The sequence below is a fragment of the Merops nubicus genome, unplaced genomic scaffold (genome assembly GCF_000691845.1).
Source record: "Merops nubicus isolate BGI_N331 unplaced genomic scaffold, ASM69184v1 scaffold8513, whole genome shotgun sequence".
NCBI lineage: Eukaryota > Metazoa > Chordata > Aves > Coraciiformes > Meropidae > Merops > Merops nubicus.
Genome location: NW_008599520.1, coordinates 9,378 through 26,754, shown reverse-complemented (window position 1 = coordinate 26,754; position 17,377 = coordinate 9,378). Strand labels below are relative to the sequence as shown.

At 39.0% G+C, this 17,377-nt stretch overlaps 1 protein-coding gene across 1 annotated transcript; it reads left to right on the top strand.

Annotated features, from left to right (window-relative positions):
- Positions 1–779: 779 nt before the first annotated feature.
- On the top strand, positions 780–16,968 carry VPS36 (vacuolar protein sorting 36 homolog (S. cerevisiae); the record flags this gene model as incomplete). Its single annotated transcript, XM_008937406.1, has 13 exons — positions 780–848; positions 3,706–3,776; positions 5,061–5,175; positions 6,595–6,684; positions 8,470–8,556; positions 11,517–11,549; positions 11,660–11,737; positions 12,133–12,267; positions 12,932–12,997; positions 13,530–13,594; positions 14,045–14,129; positions 16,715–16,791; positions 16,875–16,968. Coding segments are annotated over 13 exons (1,065 nt in total), but the record flags the coding sequence as incomplete, so codon positions are not given.
- Between the last annotated feature and the right edge of the window lie 409 nt (positions 16,969–17,377).

Genomic DNA, 17,377 nt, shown 5'->3' with positions numbered 1-17,377 from the left:
CGCGGCGGGACCGAGAGAGGCCTTGGGCTGCAGGGGGCCGTGTGCGGCCGGTGCCGCTGTGGGGAGACCCCCTGTCCGGGTGTCGCTGTGCCGGGGTCCTGCCGTTCAGCTCCTGCCGTGAAAGGCGCTGTCATGCCTTCCGCTTCCACCTGAGCCTCACCCCTTGCTGCTGGGCTGGCTCTTGATCTCTTCGTTCTTCCGCACCACAGCGGCGGCAGACCCTTAAAAAAGCTGCGAAAGCGTGCCTCGAGTTCTGCAATAGGAAGCAATTTGTCAACACGGGTTTTCCACGCACTGATTAAATAGAGAAGTGATAAATAAAGAACATTTCAACAGTAAAATACATACAGGCAATACTTCTGTGCAGTAGGGTGGAAGATTTTAGACTGCGTGTAGCATGCTGTTATTAGGTTGCTTTGCTTTTTGGTATAAATTTTACTTTACTTGTCAGTAAATACTGTTCCAAAGTCCATAGCCCTGTTTTAAAAATGATACATAAGAATGTTTGCAGATCTTGCACAGCATAGCAGGGAAGATCCTTCAAGATTTCCTGGTGGAAAGTTTATACAGGTGAAAAAGGAAGTTTGTATATATCCATCTTATGGTTTTATACTAATTTTCTCATTTTTCCCTAAACTTCATTTATTGTGTTTCCTGGGGGAAACAAAAAGTGTCTTCTCAATTGCTGTGTTGTGGTAATGTGTAAAGTTTCCAAGATCAGTGTTTATGGAACTTACTGGTTAAATTTGTTGTTGATCTGTTTCATTTGTCCTTTTTAGGTGAAGTTTGATAGTGGAGTGTTACTTCTTAGCACACACAGACTGATCTGGAGGGATCAGAAGAATCATGTGAGTTCCACTTTTGTGTCTTTTGTGTCATTCAATTTTAAAATTCCATAATAAGCAACATGTAGCTTTCAAAGAAAAGGCTTCACACAGAGAGGTGTCTTTTCCTTTTGTTTTACAACTATAGTGCATTTTTTTGGCTCACGGTGGAAAGAAAATTATCTACAGGATTGTTTTTTCACCCAGTTCTTTTATAAAATAATCATGCAGAGATGAGGATGTGTGGAAACAAATATAAATTTTCCTTTTCTACAGCACAAAAACAGGAGAAAAGAGTCTGGGTGTCATGCACTAAAAAATATTGGTTTGGAGACTGGAGTTGAATATGTCAAGCAAATCATAATCTGAACTCCTTTCCTATGCTCCTTGTCTAGCAAGATCTTTTCTTCCTTGTTTTTGAGGCTGAGTTTCCTTGTCTTCTGCTCCCACCATATATTTGATACTGGGCTGTGTTTGGTGGCAGTATTTTGTACAGGCCTTCACCCTCCCAACTGCTCGTGGTGGTGCAGAGCCATCCCTTCAGTAAGCCACAGCACTTGTCTGTACTGCTGTGGAGAACTGTCTCAGAGGGTAAGTGGCAGAACTGCAGTGTAGTAATAGTGCTGCTGAATGCTTTAGAGCATCAAGGCACAGGTGGAGAGTGCAGGCTAGAAATGGGTGAGAAAGGCTACAAATACATACAAAGCTCCAAGCACAGGTTGTGACAACTTGTACCACCTCACAGCTGCAACTGAAGGAGAAGTCCTCCTTGGAACCAGATTGGATTGTGCTTCTTTTGGTCACAGTCTTTTAGAAACTCAGCCCTGGAAGCCAGAGTTTAGACAGAGCATGTTCAGATGACAGCTTTCCAAAGCTGAATTATCTTCCTCTGGACTAGTTTTGCACAAGGTTAGCTGAAGCACATCTTGCACCCAGAGGCTGTTACCTACTGAGTATCACCCTTGCTCCAAGAGCTTTCTGAAGGTAAGGGGACCAAGGATCCTCTTAGTCTGGCAATGTAGAGTATTTTTTATTGGGGGATTGTTTGCAGAAACAGCAGAACTATTTTCAGTACAAATTTTTCACAATGTTTTGAGAGCTGGTCTCCAGGGTGGGGTTACTGTTAAACCAGGCAGTGGTTGAGTGTCCAGACCAGGAGCTATTCAGTATAAGTGAACCTTTTTGTGGCACAGTCAGGGTAAGATGATTTATCTGTGCTAAACTGTTAATCACTTCTGATTTCATCATCATCATCTCCTTCTGAGAGGTGAGCACATGCTGTGACATCACACTGCCTCTAGTCTGCTTGTTTGGAGTAGCATTAAGCACTTTGACTTCAGCCAGTCTTACAACTGTCTGTGTCCCTAGTCTGTCCTTCCCAACAGAAGATTGACATTGATCTCTTTTCCCTGACTTCTCATGCTGCACCTGGGCCACATGGTTTCTTGTACCTTTCCCAGATCATTGAATTTGCTAAATTAGCAGAGAAGAACCTTGGAGAATAAGAAAAATAAAATTATTTTAACAAGTTAAATTAACCCCACAAAGAGTCTGACCAGTTTCAGGCTTAAACTACAGAAGGGGCAGAAACACATGGCCAGGAGACTGTCAAAAATTACCCAGTTCTGATCAGGGAGAGATAAATACAAATAACTTTGTTAGTGTGGTAAATACAGCTGATCCTTTTCCAAGCTCAGGACTGAAACATGGGGTGCACAGTGCCCTTCTATTTTCAGTGATTCCTAAAGGGAAAAAAGTAATTCTTCAAAGTTTGCTACAAAGCTAGTTTTGTACAACATTTTAAATTATAAAGTCGTGCATCGTGTCAGCATGAGACATTAGAAAAAATACCCAAGTAAACTCACAGCATTTTTAACACAACTTGCCTGTTCTGTCCCTTCCCCTTGCTTCTCTCACCAGGAAGGAGTGACTCTAAGTTCTTATACTTAACCATAAGTTCATAACTTTCTAGGAGTGAACTAAATGAATCAATCATTTTGACAGTGTGCATACTATATATAGTTGGACTCTTGTCATTTTCAAAACCTTTTTTTTTAACAGAAGTATCATTTTGCCTATATTTAAGGTGTCCAGAGCTATGTGGGAGTTTCACAAGCAGTAACTGTTCTATGCCATGGCTGTAGGATCTGGAGCTGTGGAAGAAGCTAGATGGTTCATGTTAAGAGTTTTTAGAACATGAAGTTCAACCTGTGGTGTTTTACTAGTGAGAGAGTTACTCATTACTCAGAGTTCCTTCATGTGTACTTCCTGATCTTGAACTGAAGGAGTATTTAATTATTCCATGCAAAGAGGAACAGTTTAGGTGGTAAGGATTGAGAGGGCCCCTGTAACAATGTCCATTCTAACCTGGTGTTGGGTTCACCCTCCTGGCAGATGGAAGAAAGAGTTCAAAGAGGGAATGTAACCTGTGTACCCTGTGTTCTGGGTGACTGTCACCAGGCTGTTGTGCAGAAGAGAATGTTCACCAAAGGATATTCACCAAAACAAGACCAGGCACCTAATTAGCTGATTGGAATCACTCCCTTGAGCCATTTCTGCCTCAAATGCACATAGAAAGAGTTAAGCCTGGGTAGGTTAGTTTCCCACAGATCTTGTTTCTTGCTCTGCCTTGTTTTGGCTAAAGCACAGTCCAGTAAATATGTGTTGAGGTGCATCAGTTGCTGGATCCTTGATTGTGGGATAGATGGAGAAATTCCTATTCCACTCAGTCTAGTTTTTTTAGACATTCAACACTTAAAAGACTGGTGCTTTTGGATATTATCCTGCACATACAGGGTTAAGCAGTAGTAGTGTGGAAATCTTAGGGTTTAGATGATGAATATGGCTTTAATTTCACTCATGTTTGTGTTGGTCATTGCAGGAGTGCTGCATTGCCATACCTCTGTCTCAGGTTGTCTTTATTGAAGAGCAAGCAGCTGGGATAGGAAAGAGGTAAGGTGATGGTTGTTGTCTTTGTCAGATGGATAGTTTGCACAGGTGTGTTATCTGAGGTACCCAAAATTATGTATTAATTCATGGTAGGTTCCATTTGGAGTCTAAGTTTCCAGATTGACAGCCACAAGGACCTGCATTCCTCACTGGAGGTCAAACATTTAAGAGAGTCATGAAAAAATGGTGTTTGATGTGATGTGATCAATAACTGTCTGTGTTCTAGCTTGCCATTTTCATTTGATTACTCAGACATGCCAACAGTGATTTTGCTGGATGTAAATTTGAAATCCAATTGTAGTCTTTTGTGCTTGAAGAACTGTTTGGGAGTAGAAACTCTGCCAGATCTTGTGTTACATAGTTTCTCACAACCATGATTTAGAGCATGGAAATGCTAGTGATGGTTAGATGGTGCTCAGAGGTTTCCACTCACTTCAATCACTAATTCACTATGGTATGTGTATAAAGAAGTTTCACAAGAAAAAGAGGAAGAAAATATTAACTGGAGAAATATATTTATAAGTGTATAGTTGACATCTGCTTGCAGCCTACAGTCAGATGAGTAAGGTAACATGCTGGGGGTGTCCAGAAGAAAATGGGTAATTCACTAATGCTGGAAAAGTCATGTGAATAAAGACCAATGCAGAAAGTATCAGTAAAATGAAATGGGAGTGGCAGGCTTGTAGTCATGCTGTGATAGCAGTCTGTTATGCTCCTAAAATAATGCTATCTCAGTGCTTGTGTTGGTGGTAGGTGTCAGTTTAGACTGTCATTTCCATGCATGTTACCTTTCAGTGTTGGTTTTGGACAAGTTCATATACAGTGCTTGCAAGTGGCAGATACAACTGGGAGAGATTAAACATAATATTTTGTTTTCCTGTGACAAAGATAGTGTGTTTTGGCAGTAGTTACTGCAAGTCAAAAGCCAAATCAAATGACTACTTGATGATTAGCTTTTACCTTAAGTAAAAGATTTTTCAGAAATTATTGCTTGAAATGCTAAAATTTGTGCTGTTTATTTCTTAAGAATTGATGGCAGGTCCCTTTTGAATTTTTGAGATGTTGCTGGTTTAGAAATTGTAGTAGGTTTTATGCAGGATCTACTATAATGCTGAGACAAAAGAAAATGTTGATGCATAAGCATAAAGCATTATTTGATGTACTTTAGTTTGTGTGTGAGATACAGTTAATAGATATTTTGATTAAATGGTTAACTTTGACTGTAGAAATAACTTTCTTAGATACTACAGAAAGCTGCCTCTTCTCTTTCCTTTAACTTCCTTTTAGTGCCAAAATAGTAGTTCACCTTCATCCTGCTTCTTCAAACAAAGAGCCTGGTCCTTTCCAAAGCAGCAAATATTCCTACATCAAACTTTCTTTCAAAGAACATGGGCAGATTGAGGTAAGCTTTGTTCCCTGCAAGCCCAGCACATCAGATCTTTGGACACAGGTTTCTCCTCTTGCTGTGTCAGTGATAATTTTCCACAGTTTTTCCATGTTTACTTTTGAGGTGGGGCTTTTTCATTACATCCTTTTTGAAGACAAACACCATGAGCCTTCAGAGTTCTATACTTGGGTCAAATAATGCAAATAGAGTTCCCAAAGTGTCAGAAGGCATTATTAGGCTTTACTTATTTTAGTAGTTTTAATATAATCTTATACTGCCTTTTTTAATCTTTTAAATTGAATGCAGGGTTTTCCAAAATGACACCTCTAAAATCTGTAAAATGTTTAACAGAGTAAAAGGTGTTTTTTTGGATCTAACCCTCTACTGAGCAGGAATCAAGGAACTTATTCCTAATCATTGCTCTAATTTTATTGCTGAACACTTTTTGTTGCCCCACAGCTTTGTTCCATTTTATGTTTTATAAGTCTTTTTTTATTTTTCACCTACACCAAATCTGAAAAGTCTTTGAACATTCCAAAACAAGGAATGTATTTTTAAGAGTGCTTACCCTAAAAAAAAAAAACAAAAACAAAGAAATTGCACTCTGTAAAGAAATTTCACAGTATAACATCCTCACTTTGAGGAGACTGAGAACTTAAACTTTAAACAATGAAAAAGCTGTACCTCTTCACTGCATAAAGCCACATTTTCAGCTTGAGTTAGTTACAAAGGTCTTAAAAATGTGTGTGCTTTATCAGGCTTACTTTCATCTTTGTAACTTTATTTATTTTAATGTTAATGCTCACATTAAATGTGATTGAAAATCAAGCTTCCTGTGCTTTCTGGTTACCTGGCATATCAGTTACACTCCAGATCTTTTCTTTGTCACTTCAGAATGCTTTCCTGTGAACTCTGAACAACCGTAAGAGTGGAATAGATTTTCTTTCTGGATTTTGGTCACTGGGACAGGGTTACTGTTAACTAATTAACTAATGCAATCATCTTCTGGTATTAGCTGCAAACAAATAGGTGTAATTGATCTGTGTGGTTGTCTTGATAGATGAATTAACAGATCAATAGTAATTGGATTGTTCAATTTTCCTTCCTTTTAATAGCATGCTTTTGAGCAAACCTCAGTATTTTTAACTTCAGCATGTTTTGGGACCTCTTGAGTATCTGAAAAAATAACTTCTAATAAAAGTACTCATGTGAGTTAATTAGTAACTACACAGCTCCTCCTCCTCTTAACGTGTATTTTTGAAGGCTGGACATGAAGAATTCCCAGACAATGAGTGTTGTACTGTAGGTGTGTAGGTGTTACTGTGCTTTGTTGTACAGTGAAGTTTATTTCATCTACCACCAAGATGCTAAAAATACCCAGAGCTGCTCTGCACAGTGTATGAAATGTCTGTTGTTGCTTTTTCATGTTTGCAGTTCTATAGGCGACTGTCAGAAGAGATGACCCAAAGGAGATGGGAGAACATGCCTACTGGTCAGAGCATTCAGGTTAACAAGAACCCACAGGTATGTGCAGAGCTTCTGAGCAGAATCTCTCCCATCCCATTGCCACTTCTTGCTGCCCCTCTATGCTGCAGCTGGCATGTCTCTGACCCACTCTGTGGGCACAGGTGGGAATTCAGTTTTCCTTTGCCTGTTTCTTCACTGGCATCAATTAGTTTCTCCTTTGCAGTTTTCACCTGATACAGAACACTGTGGCCTCTCTCCCTTGAGTGTATTTAGTCTTGAATAGTTGATATTGATGAGCTCCATTTTTTTTTAAGGTAGTTAGACACATGCAGCCCTCCCATTATGCAAATATATATATATTTGCATATAATTTTATTCACCATGAGAAATCTAATGAAGCTGAAAGATTTTTGGTCTTAATTGTGATTTCTGTTTTATTTTTTTGGTGACTGGAAGTCAAATATATAACCTGTAACTTTTATGACTCTTTTGTACCTGTATACATTTGATTTAAATGGACAGTTGTTATGAAGAATCTCTGTTATATGTTAGATTGCCTTATTTATCTCTCTGCATACTTCTAGGTTATAAACTCTCATAAATATGGAGATCTTGTTTCTGTATATGAATACATTGAATATATTGTACTGTTTGAATGAAGTGGGATGATTTAAAGATCATAGAAGTGTTCTGGTGAGAAGAGCACTTTAAGATCTCTCTGCATACTTCTAGGTTATAAACTCTCATAAATATGGAGATCTTGTTTCTGTATATGAATACGTTGAATATATTGTACTGTTTGAATGATTTAAAGATCATACAAGTGTTCTGGTGAGAAGAGCCCTTTAAGATCATCAGGTTGAACTGTTAACCCAGCACTGCCAGGTCACCACTAAACCATCTCCCTCAGCACCACATCTGCATGTCTTTTAAATACCTCCAGGGATGGTGGTGACTGCACCACTTCCCTGGGCAGCCTGCTCCAGTGCTTCACAACCCTTTCTGTGAAGAAATATTTCTCAGTATCCAATCTAAACCTCCAGTGGCACAACTTGAGGCCATTCCCTCTTGTCCACTTGTTACATGGGAGAAGAGACCAACTCTCTACCTCACTGCAGCCTCCTTTCAGGTGGCTGTAGAGAGCAGGAAGAGCTCTCCTGAGCCTCCCCTTCTCCAGGCTAAATGATCCAAATTCCTTGAGCCACTCCTTGTAAGGCTTTTTCTCTAGACCCTTCAGCAGCTTCATTGCCTTTCTTTGGACATGCTCCAGCACCTCAGTGTCTTGCTTGTAGCAAGGGGCCCTGCCACATAGGTACCAGTTTTTCTGAAACACATCTGGCATCACAGAACAGTTTCACCATCCCCTCCATTGTGATACTGCTCAGCAAGGTAAATTAGGCTGCACTTAGCACTGTGTTTCTGTGGCTGTGGTTCTTCAGGCTGGATTTCTTGAAGGAATCATGGTACCTCATGATGAGGTACACTCATGGATTCAGACAGCTCTAGTACAGAGGTTCACATGGGCTTGAGAGGCTTCAGAGATGAACTGGAATGCTCACTCTGGGTCAGGCTATTAAACATCTTCATATTAATTGCTTCAATGGAATAATCTTATTATCTATTTGCTACAGCAAAATCATACATACTTTCCACTTATTGTTTATTTTTTTTTTACACTGGCTTAAAAAATACTTTGAAGAGCTATATGAATTATTGTATGCATGTTATCAATGCTTTGGGGAGAATGTTTCCTGTCTTCTAATATAAGTTTTTTTCACAGTGGGGCGGATGAGAAAACTTAGCCTTTCCTATTTTGATTCCTTTCATTATTTTCTTTTGCAGGCAGGAAGAATAAGGGCTGTAGGAATTGTGGGGATTGAAAGGAAATTAGAGGAAAAAAGAAAAGAGACTGACAAAAACATTTCTGAGGTAAATGCCACTGAAGTTCCAAGGTCGACCACCTGTCTGAGCTATTTACATTCATTCACACTTTCTTTTAGGGGCAGCTGGGACTATTTATTATTAATTTGACATCTTACAAACAGGTTTTAAATATTAGGTATAGGCTTGTAATGATAGTAAAATGTTCTGCAGACCAGGCCTTGGCAAGATGTTACAAGTGTCTGTGAAATACCTGGGCTAGACAGAGGCCATCCTCTTCCCCAGAAACAGCACAACAGCTGAATTCCAAATACCAATTCTGATGGACAACAGAGGCAGTTTTTCTTCATATGTTCCCAGGAGCAATAGCCTCAAAAATTGTGTGGTTCTGTCTTGGTCATAGAGGTTAACACAGAGGTACTCGTAAACTACGTGCAACAGATTCATTCTTGTGGCAAAGAGTCATGGGATTCAGTGTGCCACAATAAAAAAAGGCATTTGCTGCTCTGATATGTAAGAAAATTTTAGTACCTTTGCAGGCCACGTGCTGTTTCAGGTACTGGTGGCATTAGACTTTTCCCTTTCTGTTTATGAGGAACATAATGAGTGAAGTTCTGTGTGTAATTCAAAAGGTATTGTGGTTACATGTGTGTACACATAGTTCAAAAGGTATTGTTTGGTTATTTTTTCCTTTAGTAGCTTTGTAAGAGAGTAAAAGAAATCCATTTATACATGTTGTATGAACAGAGGAAAACCAGGACTAGTAAAATCCTGCCTTCCTCCAGCTTTAAATGTTATAAATGACTCAATTTAAAAAGTGGTGCCCTGGCTTCCAGGAAAAGGCTTCCTGCATCTGCTGGTCAGTGCTGATAAGGATCCAGTTCTTTAGCCCTTTGTTTATCTGAGGAAGTTCCTGTTAGGTGTGTGCACATTCCCCTTTGTTTCCAGGCCTGCCCTCAGTGAGTCAGGCAGAGGAGGAGTTAGACACTGTATGCTGTTTATTTAGCTAAATCAAGGGTTCTTTTGATAAATGATGCAGGTTAGAGAGATTAGAAATAAGTTGGGAAAAGCCTTGTTAGAAAACTTCTTATTGATGTCATATGGAAGTATGGTAGAGGGACTTTGATTACACTAGAGACTGGGAAATCTACTGTAAATTACTGAATTTGCAGATTAGGAAGTAAGGAGAAATATTCCAAAGAGAAGCTTTGATTACACTAGAGACTGGGAAATCTATTGTAAATTACTGAATTTGCAGATTGGGAAGTAAGAAATATTCCAAAGAGAAGCTTTGTTCTGATAGTACATTGCTGTTACATGGTGGTATTTCTTCTCTCCCCTCAAACCTGTCTCTGTCCCAGTTAATTTTGGATACCTAATTATGTACCATGAGTTCAGAGGCTAAACTTCTGCAGTCAGTGGAGAAACACTGGCACCATTAGGGGAGATTCAGATGAAAAGCAAACACTGTTCCTTCCTGGAGGCATCTCTTTCTCTTCTTTGCATGTTGAATCTCAGACCAGTAAGCTTCTAAGTAGGTCACCTAAATGTAGATGAGAACAATTGGGTCTTCCTGTGCAAATTCTGCTGAAATGTGTCTTTCTAGTGGGGTGTTGGTCAGATTAAGCTTGGAATCACCCAGGAGCTATGGCCAGAAGCTGCAGGCAAGATGCATCTGTGGTCATTTGACATACTGTAGCTGAACAGCCTTCTTTACTTGTGGCTGGAGGGGTTGGGTGCTGCTGCCAGGCAAGCTGCAGAGGTTCAGGAGTCTTTCTCACAGCAGTTTGTTCAGAAAAGGTGGTTTGGAAAGGTTGCCTGCCCTGGCATGGGGTCACGCATTTGAGGGAAGCAGGTGGGAAGGTTGAATGTGTGTTGCTGAGGATGGGAGAAATGAGAGCTGCTTTTTAATACAGTTGTATTAATATAGTTGCTAATGTGATTTTTTTTTTTATGCTAGTTGGTGGTTATCATTACTAAAACTTTCCAATTGCAGTGTATCCTCAGCTTTATTTACAGAATGTTCTGTGTAGGCCTAGAAATGTCCTCTGGGGGGTTTTGTGGAATTGCTGCCTTGAAGACCACAGCAGCTTATTAAGTTTAGTAGACATGATGTGTTTGTGGTCCTGGGATGATGTCCAGTTTATTAGGTTTTGGGGGATATGGAGGGGAGCAAGAAGTTTCTTAAAGAAAAGATCATTTTGCATCATTTTCCCTTGCTCTAGCAGGTGTTTTGTGTTTTAAGCCCAAAAAACAGTTTTCAGAGGATCCTTTTTATCTTAATGTGTTTAAATATGATAATTTGTCTTGTGGGCTATATTTCATTCATTTTTAAACTGTTTTTTTTTTGTTTATTACTGTAGTACCACTGTTCCTATGTATGCAATACTTAAATGAAGAGATATCTCAACACATTTTCAGAGGTTTTGCCTCTTCAGTTAAGCATGCATGTGAAAGCATACACCCTCTTCCTTGCTCATTTGAAATGACCTTTTTTTTCTAACTTATTTACAGTAACATCTACTGATTAAAGTAAAATTGTCTTGTCAAGAGGAGAACTTCTGTAGCCTTACAGCTGACCTGCTACTGGCCAGAAACATTAGATTTCCCTGAGGGAGGGTTCACTCTTGGATGAAAGCCTACCATCACCACCAAGAAACCTTCCTCCAGCTTTTAGGAGAGCATAATAAAATTGGACAGTTTAATCTTCTCTGGGCCTCAGTATCTTATTCCTTCCTATCATATGGTCTTCATAAATCATATTGAACTAGAGTTCTCATACTAGTAAAGCATGTGGTTTATTGTTTTCTGCATTCTTTGTCATTAAGGGTTTGTATAATTTTGATTTTAAGACCTGATATAAAAGATATATCAACCAATTATATATAATATCTCACACTGTATCATACTAATCTAAAGGGATAGCAGCTCTTAAAAGGCAGCTCATTGTATCCATGAAGCTGAATGCTGTAATTACACTGATTTGCAATGTCTGCTTTGCTTTTCAGGCTTTTGAGGATCTTAGCAAACTAATGGAGAAGGTATGGCATGGGGCACTTGTCCTAGCAGACCTGTGCTTGTTTGGTCACTTGTAAGCATCCTTTTCTCTCTTGAGCTGAGAGTTGACCTATCTGTGTGTCTTTCTTGACAGGCAAAGGAAATGGTGGAGTTATCCAAATCAATAGCTAATAAGATTAAAGAAAAACAAGGTGATATCACTGAGGATGAGGTAAATGAATTTTGTTTTAAAGTCAACAGAAGTGTTCTTATGCAGAATGGAAAGCTAGCCATTTAAGACATGGAATGTTAATGAAGAACACTTCATAGTTGTGGGGTTTTGTTTTGGTGGTTTAATTCTACACAAAGGAAAAGTGAGTTACTTGCTCACTTCTAGTTTTTCTTTCAACTGCAAAGATTTTACTGCCTTTGTGTAAATTTTTGTATTTTTAACCTCTGCTGGTCAAAAATAAGTTGTACTAAGTCTTGCCTTCTCTTTCCTAGTAATTTATTGGCAGTCAACAAAATGGATTTATTCACCAAAACTGCTTTATAGTAGTAAAATCAAAGACTTAAAATTGATTCCCTAGTTGATGTCCTTCTACGTTTAATTATTTGTTTGTTTAGACTATTAGGTTCAAGTCCTACCTACTGAGCATGGGTATAGCCAACCCAGTGACTAGGGAGACACATGGATCTGGCACACATTACCACATGCAACTGGCAAAGCAGCTGGCTGGCATCCTGCAGACACCACTGGAGGTGAAGTACCTGATTTTGCATGAGCATCTTCCACATGTTGCTGAGTTTTGAGGTGAATGTGTTTTGGCTGTAGCACTGTGCCTCTGCTTGAAGTCCTGGCTTTAGCAGCACAGCCTCACATTTCATGTTTATGGAAGGAAAATATATATCCTCTTTCTGAATAAGTTTAAATATAAGTAAGGATTTTTCTTTGGAGCAAGGGCATCTCAAATTCTAATTTTAAAAATATCAGTGCTACTTGGAAAACCATACTAGCAGTCTTTGCTTTCATTTGAACAGCCCTGTCTTCATTTCTTTCTGCAGCATATAACTTTTGTCAAGAAAGAGTGGAACAACACTGAGTTTGAAAATATAAGTAGTCAGTCATTAAACTGGTTTAAAAACTACATATTTTGCAACTATAGCACAGAGCTATTATATAGGTTACCTCCCCTTAGTAATATTTCATGCTTTAATTTGTCTGAAGCTATTGCAGGGTTCATGATTCTCACCAAAAAGCTTTATTTCATGTTGCAACTCGTAAGGCTACGTGTCTACTAAAAGCATAGATATTACAGGATTTTTTTTTGACAGCTCTGTGCTGCCTACCATAATTAGACTGGAAAACTGAGTGTGTCTTACTAGATCAGTGCCATTCCTCTTACCACTCTTGTGCTTGATGCAGGAGAGAGGAGGGATCATGTCCCTCACAGAAGTGTACTGCCTGGTAAATCGTGCACGAGGACTAGAGGTGAGAAATTAGTTTGATTACACATTTTATAAAATGTACTTCTTTGATAAGTAGTTAAAGGAAAAGGGTAAATTTGTTCCCTACCAATTGCTCGCTCTGCCTGGCAGCAGGAAGCAGTCAACCCCTTTTCCTTTCTCCTTTTTCCATGTAATGTTTATTTATCCTCTATGACTTGTCAATAACGTATGCTGCTTTTTATAATACCATATAAAAGGGAAAATCTTCCTTATCTGGAAAAAAAAAATGAAAAGACAGAGAATGCTAAAGAATGGTGAATGTTTGTTGGATTTTTTACAGAAAATACATCAGTTCTTTCTGTAAACAGAGCAAGAAGAATTGTTACAGAACACATAGTAAGGGAACAGAAAGGAGCATAGAAGACAAGAAAACAGGCTGCTCTATAGAAAGGAAGAAAAATAACCATATTGTGCAGCCCAGTGTAGTTATTTAACAACTGTTTGTTTTGGTGTTATGCTGTATGCTTGATCATGAAATGCATGCTGTGAAGAAATGTGTTTTGCTATTTTAATAGTTGCTGTCACCAGAAGATTTAGTGAACTCTTGTAAGATGCTGGAGTCACTGAAATTACCACTAAGGTAAGAACTTTACAGATCTATTTATAAACTGTGGTACTCATGACTCAGACCATGGTGCTTGGATGACTTAATATTTCACCTGCAGCAGATTTTGGGTTTTGTAAACAAAGTCATCCTTTGCTGAAAGGGTGCTGCTGTATGCACCAGCATTCACACTACATTAAAACATGAATTTTTAACCATAGTCCACTTTGCTAGGAAGACAATATTCCTTTCACTTCCAATAGGACTGTGTTTTTTCAGAGTAGGAAAGGTGTTTAACTAAGCCCAGACATATGCCCTGCTCTTTTCAGCCTCTTCAGAATTTTTAAGATGCTTTTAATATTACATTCATTTTACAGAGCTGTTTTGTTTTGTAATGTGGTTATAAGTTTGTGCATTAGAAAAGTGCCCATAGGTGGTGTGCACAGGGCTTTTAGTTACTCTGACTCTCCTCCCTTTTGATTTTAGGCTTCGGGTGTTTGACAGTGGGGTGATGGTGATTGAGCTCCAGTCTCACAATGAGGAGGAAATGGTAGCTTCTGCTTTAGAGACAGTAAGTGTTCTTCATTTCCTTCAGAGTTCTGACTGTGCTGGGGCAATTTAAACACATCAGTTATAAAAATTTGAGTTCCAGGATTTCCTTTTGAGGTTTTAAAATACAAAATATTCCACTTCCAAATCTTGTAACTTAAATAGCACTTTTCATCTTCAAAGTGCTGGGCAGGCAATAATCTCAGTCATTACTTTCTCCTTAAAGAATAAATCATTTTTCCATCTCTTTTTAAACTTTGTTAACCTTCAGCCTTCCTCCAAATCTTTTGCACTGTAAGATGAAATTCATGGTATGTATTAAGCACTTCATTTAACAGAAGTGGACTTCAGACACTGTACACTGTGCTCAAAGGCAGTGAAAGTAGCTCTTAAAATGTTGCTACAGGCAGTCGTTTGGTTTGGGTGTGTTTCATCAAACAGCAGGTTGTATGTGTAACATACCCTTTTTCCTGTGTCTCTTCCAGTGGGATGTGATTTTTTTTTGTTTTTCTCAAGTTGAGTAAAGGCTGATTCAGTGTATCCAAAGTTAAACAACAAAGTCAAAGAGGACTTTGACTTGGGCAGTCAAAAAAAAGAGCAATCACAGACACCTTCTCACTTGATACATGAGGTGGACTCCTGAGTGTGTTTTGCATGATTCTTACCACATAGTTTTCTTCATCAAACAGACTTTTAGATAAGGTAAATGTATATCACTGTCGAAAGGACTCCATCCTAAATCACCAAAACTAAAATGCTTAAGTCCTTCAATACATGTTAATCCTTTCAGTTTATTTGCTTATATTTATGGAACAATACCTTGTCCATTTTAGGTTCTTTTCTGATTATTTTTGGTTTCAAATTAATCTGTTGCCTTCAGTAAGGGTGCTTATCTTGTTAAAAGGAAGGGAAAAACCTTTTCTTGATAACAAATGAGGTCAACTACAAAAAGCAACAGATGGTGGATTTATTACTGAAGTGCCTTTTTTTTTCCTTTTATTTTCATAATGTGAGACCTTGACTCCATAGAAAAATGTGAAGGAGAGGCTTTAAATGAGGGGGCTATCTGGTAAGGGAAAGGGAAGATGAGATCAAATTCATGACCAAAAGCACTCACTACTAAGTCTATAATGTAGGGTGACATGGAACTTCTGAGAAGTGAAAGGAAACCACAGGGTTTCACACAGGGGACAGAGGATAGAATGTTTTTTGGTTGGAAGAGACCTTTAAGGTTATCTAGTCCAAACATGAACCTAGCACCACCAGGTCACCACTAAACCATGTCCCTCAGCACCTCATCTACATGTCTTTTAAATACCTCCAGAGATGGTGACTCCACCACTTCCCTGGGCAGCCTGCTCCAGTGCTAGATAACCCTTTTGGTGAAGATGTTTTTCCCAATATCCAACCTTAGCCTCTCCTGGCACAACTTGAGGCCATTTCCTCTTGTCATATCACTTGTTACTTGATGTGGGTTTGAAGAGCTAGTGAAGACAGGAAATGACATGGAAGTCAAAGGAACCCAAACTTGCCTTTGATGAGAGTAGTGGTTTGGAAAGGAAAGATTAAATAATCACCTATATGCATATTAGGTTGTATAGCTGACTTCCATTTCTCAGATTTCATCACTTGGCTTGATAAAATCTCAAGTTAGAGCTAATAATCTGAGTTTCTGTAAAAAGACTGCTGCTGAGAATGACACAGAGTAGACCCCTCCCCACCCAGTTTTATGGGAATCTGGAAATGGCAACTATGTCTGAATGTACAGGTTTTCATGAACCTGAAGCAGTGGAGAAGTTTAAAAAATATTAATTTGTAGGGCAACAAAATGTGTTTATCTGGGAAATTCAATGCAGTAGCAAGTCTAGACTTCATATCTGATATTTTAAGCATCTACATGTCCAACCTGTGTGAGGAGGTTTCATTTTAGGCTGTATTAACTAATGTGGTTGACACAATGGGGCCAAAGTTTTGAGTCCCAAGACTGAACCTGTCTTCTGTGTCACCTGGATGTGATGGTGGCTTTCAGTGATCCCTCTAGTGTGCTGTAACATAGGGTGGATGGAGTACTAATGGTCAAGGATTTTTCTGTAGGCTGTGGGGATATTTTTAAATCCTGTTGAACTCAAAAGGTCCACTTCCATCTGAGATCACTCACATTTCTAAATCCCTGACCTGCCCTGAACAGGTATTTTATTTCCTCATTTAGGCTTTGCTGTCTGCAGAATCACTTGGTGATTCCAACAGTCTGCTGCTGTCTGAGCTATTCAAATTTTTCTGCTCTTTTTGTCCCAAGGCATCTTGGAAAAAAATCCAAAGGAAAGGGTACCATGTGATCTTTATATTATTTTTTTAAAAAAGCAGATTTCACTTTTCTCTGTTCTTTTTTCTTTTATGCTTGGCAATTTTCCCAAGACACAGAAGAGGTATTTTTAAGGGGAAATGTACAAATAATTATGTGCATTTTTAAAATGCAAACAACTAGTTGCCCTCACAAGGGATTTGCTGCCAGTTTATCACAAGGCTAAATCTGAACCATTAGGTGAGAGAACTTCATTGTTCTTTTAATGCCATAGCTTGTTTATTTGTGTGTTTATTCTTTGACAGGTGTCTGAAAAAGGGTCTCTCACAGCTGATGAGTTTGCTAAGCTGGTGGGGATGTCTGTTCTCTTAGCCAAAGAAAGGTAAGTAGTAATTGCTGTGTTTAATACCTTCATTAGCCTGTTGGCCACAAATAATACAGCATGTCTTCTTTTGTTTTCTCTAGGCTGCTTCTTGCTGAAAAGATGGGCCATCTTTGCAGAGATGACTCAGTGGAAGGCTTGAGATTCTACCCAAATTTATTTCTGACACAAAGCTAATGGAGTTTGTGTACAGATACTTAACAGCTGAAGAGAGCAGAGGGCAGAACCCTTCCAAAAACTGACTTTAAAATTCTGTTTTGTTAGTCAGCTACAAGCAAGGTGATCATTGCAGTGCTTTACAGTTCTCAGGTGTTCCACGTGCTGAATCCTCCTCATGTGGAACTGAAAGGAAATAGGAATCACTCAGTCAGAAGCATGTTGACTGTCTCATGCCAGCTCACGTTTCAACTTTTATTTGATGTGCTGTGTCGTTTCTCATTTCAAGAGAAGTCAGATGAAGATTCCACACAAGTGAAAGTGGAGAGAGTATCCCTGTAGTCTGCAGGAAGGTCAGCACCCAGCAGACAGGTTACTACATACTCCAGTTTCAGTCTGTTTATGTCTAGAGCACAAAGCAGACAGATGT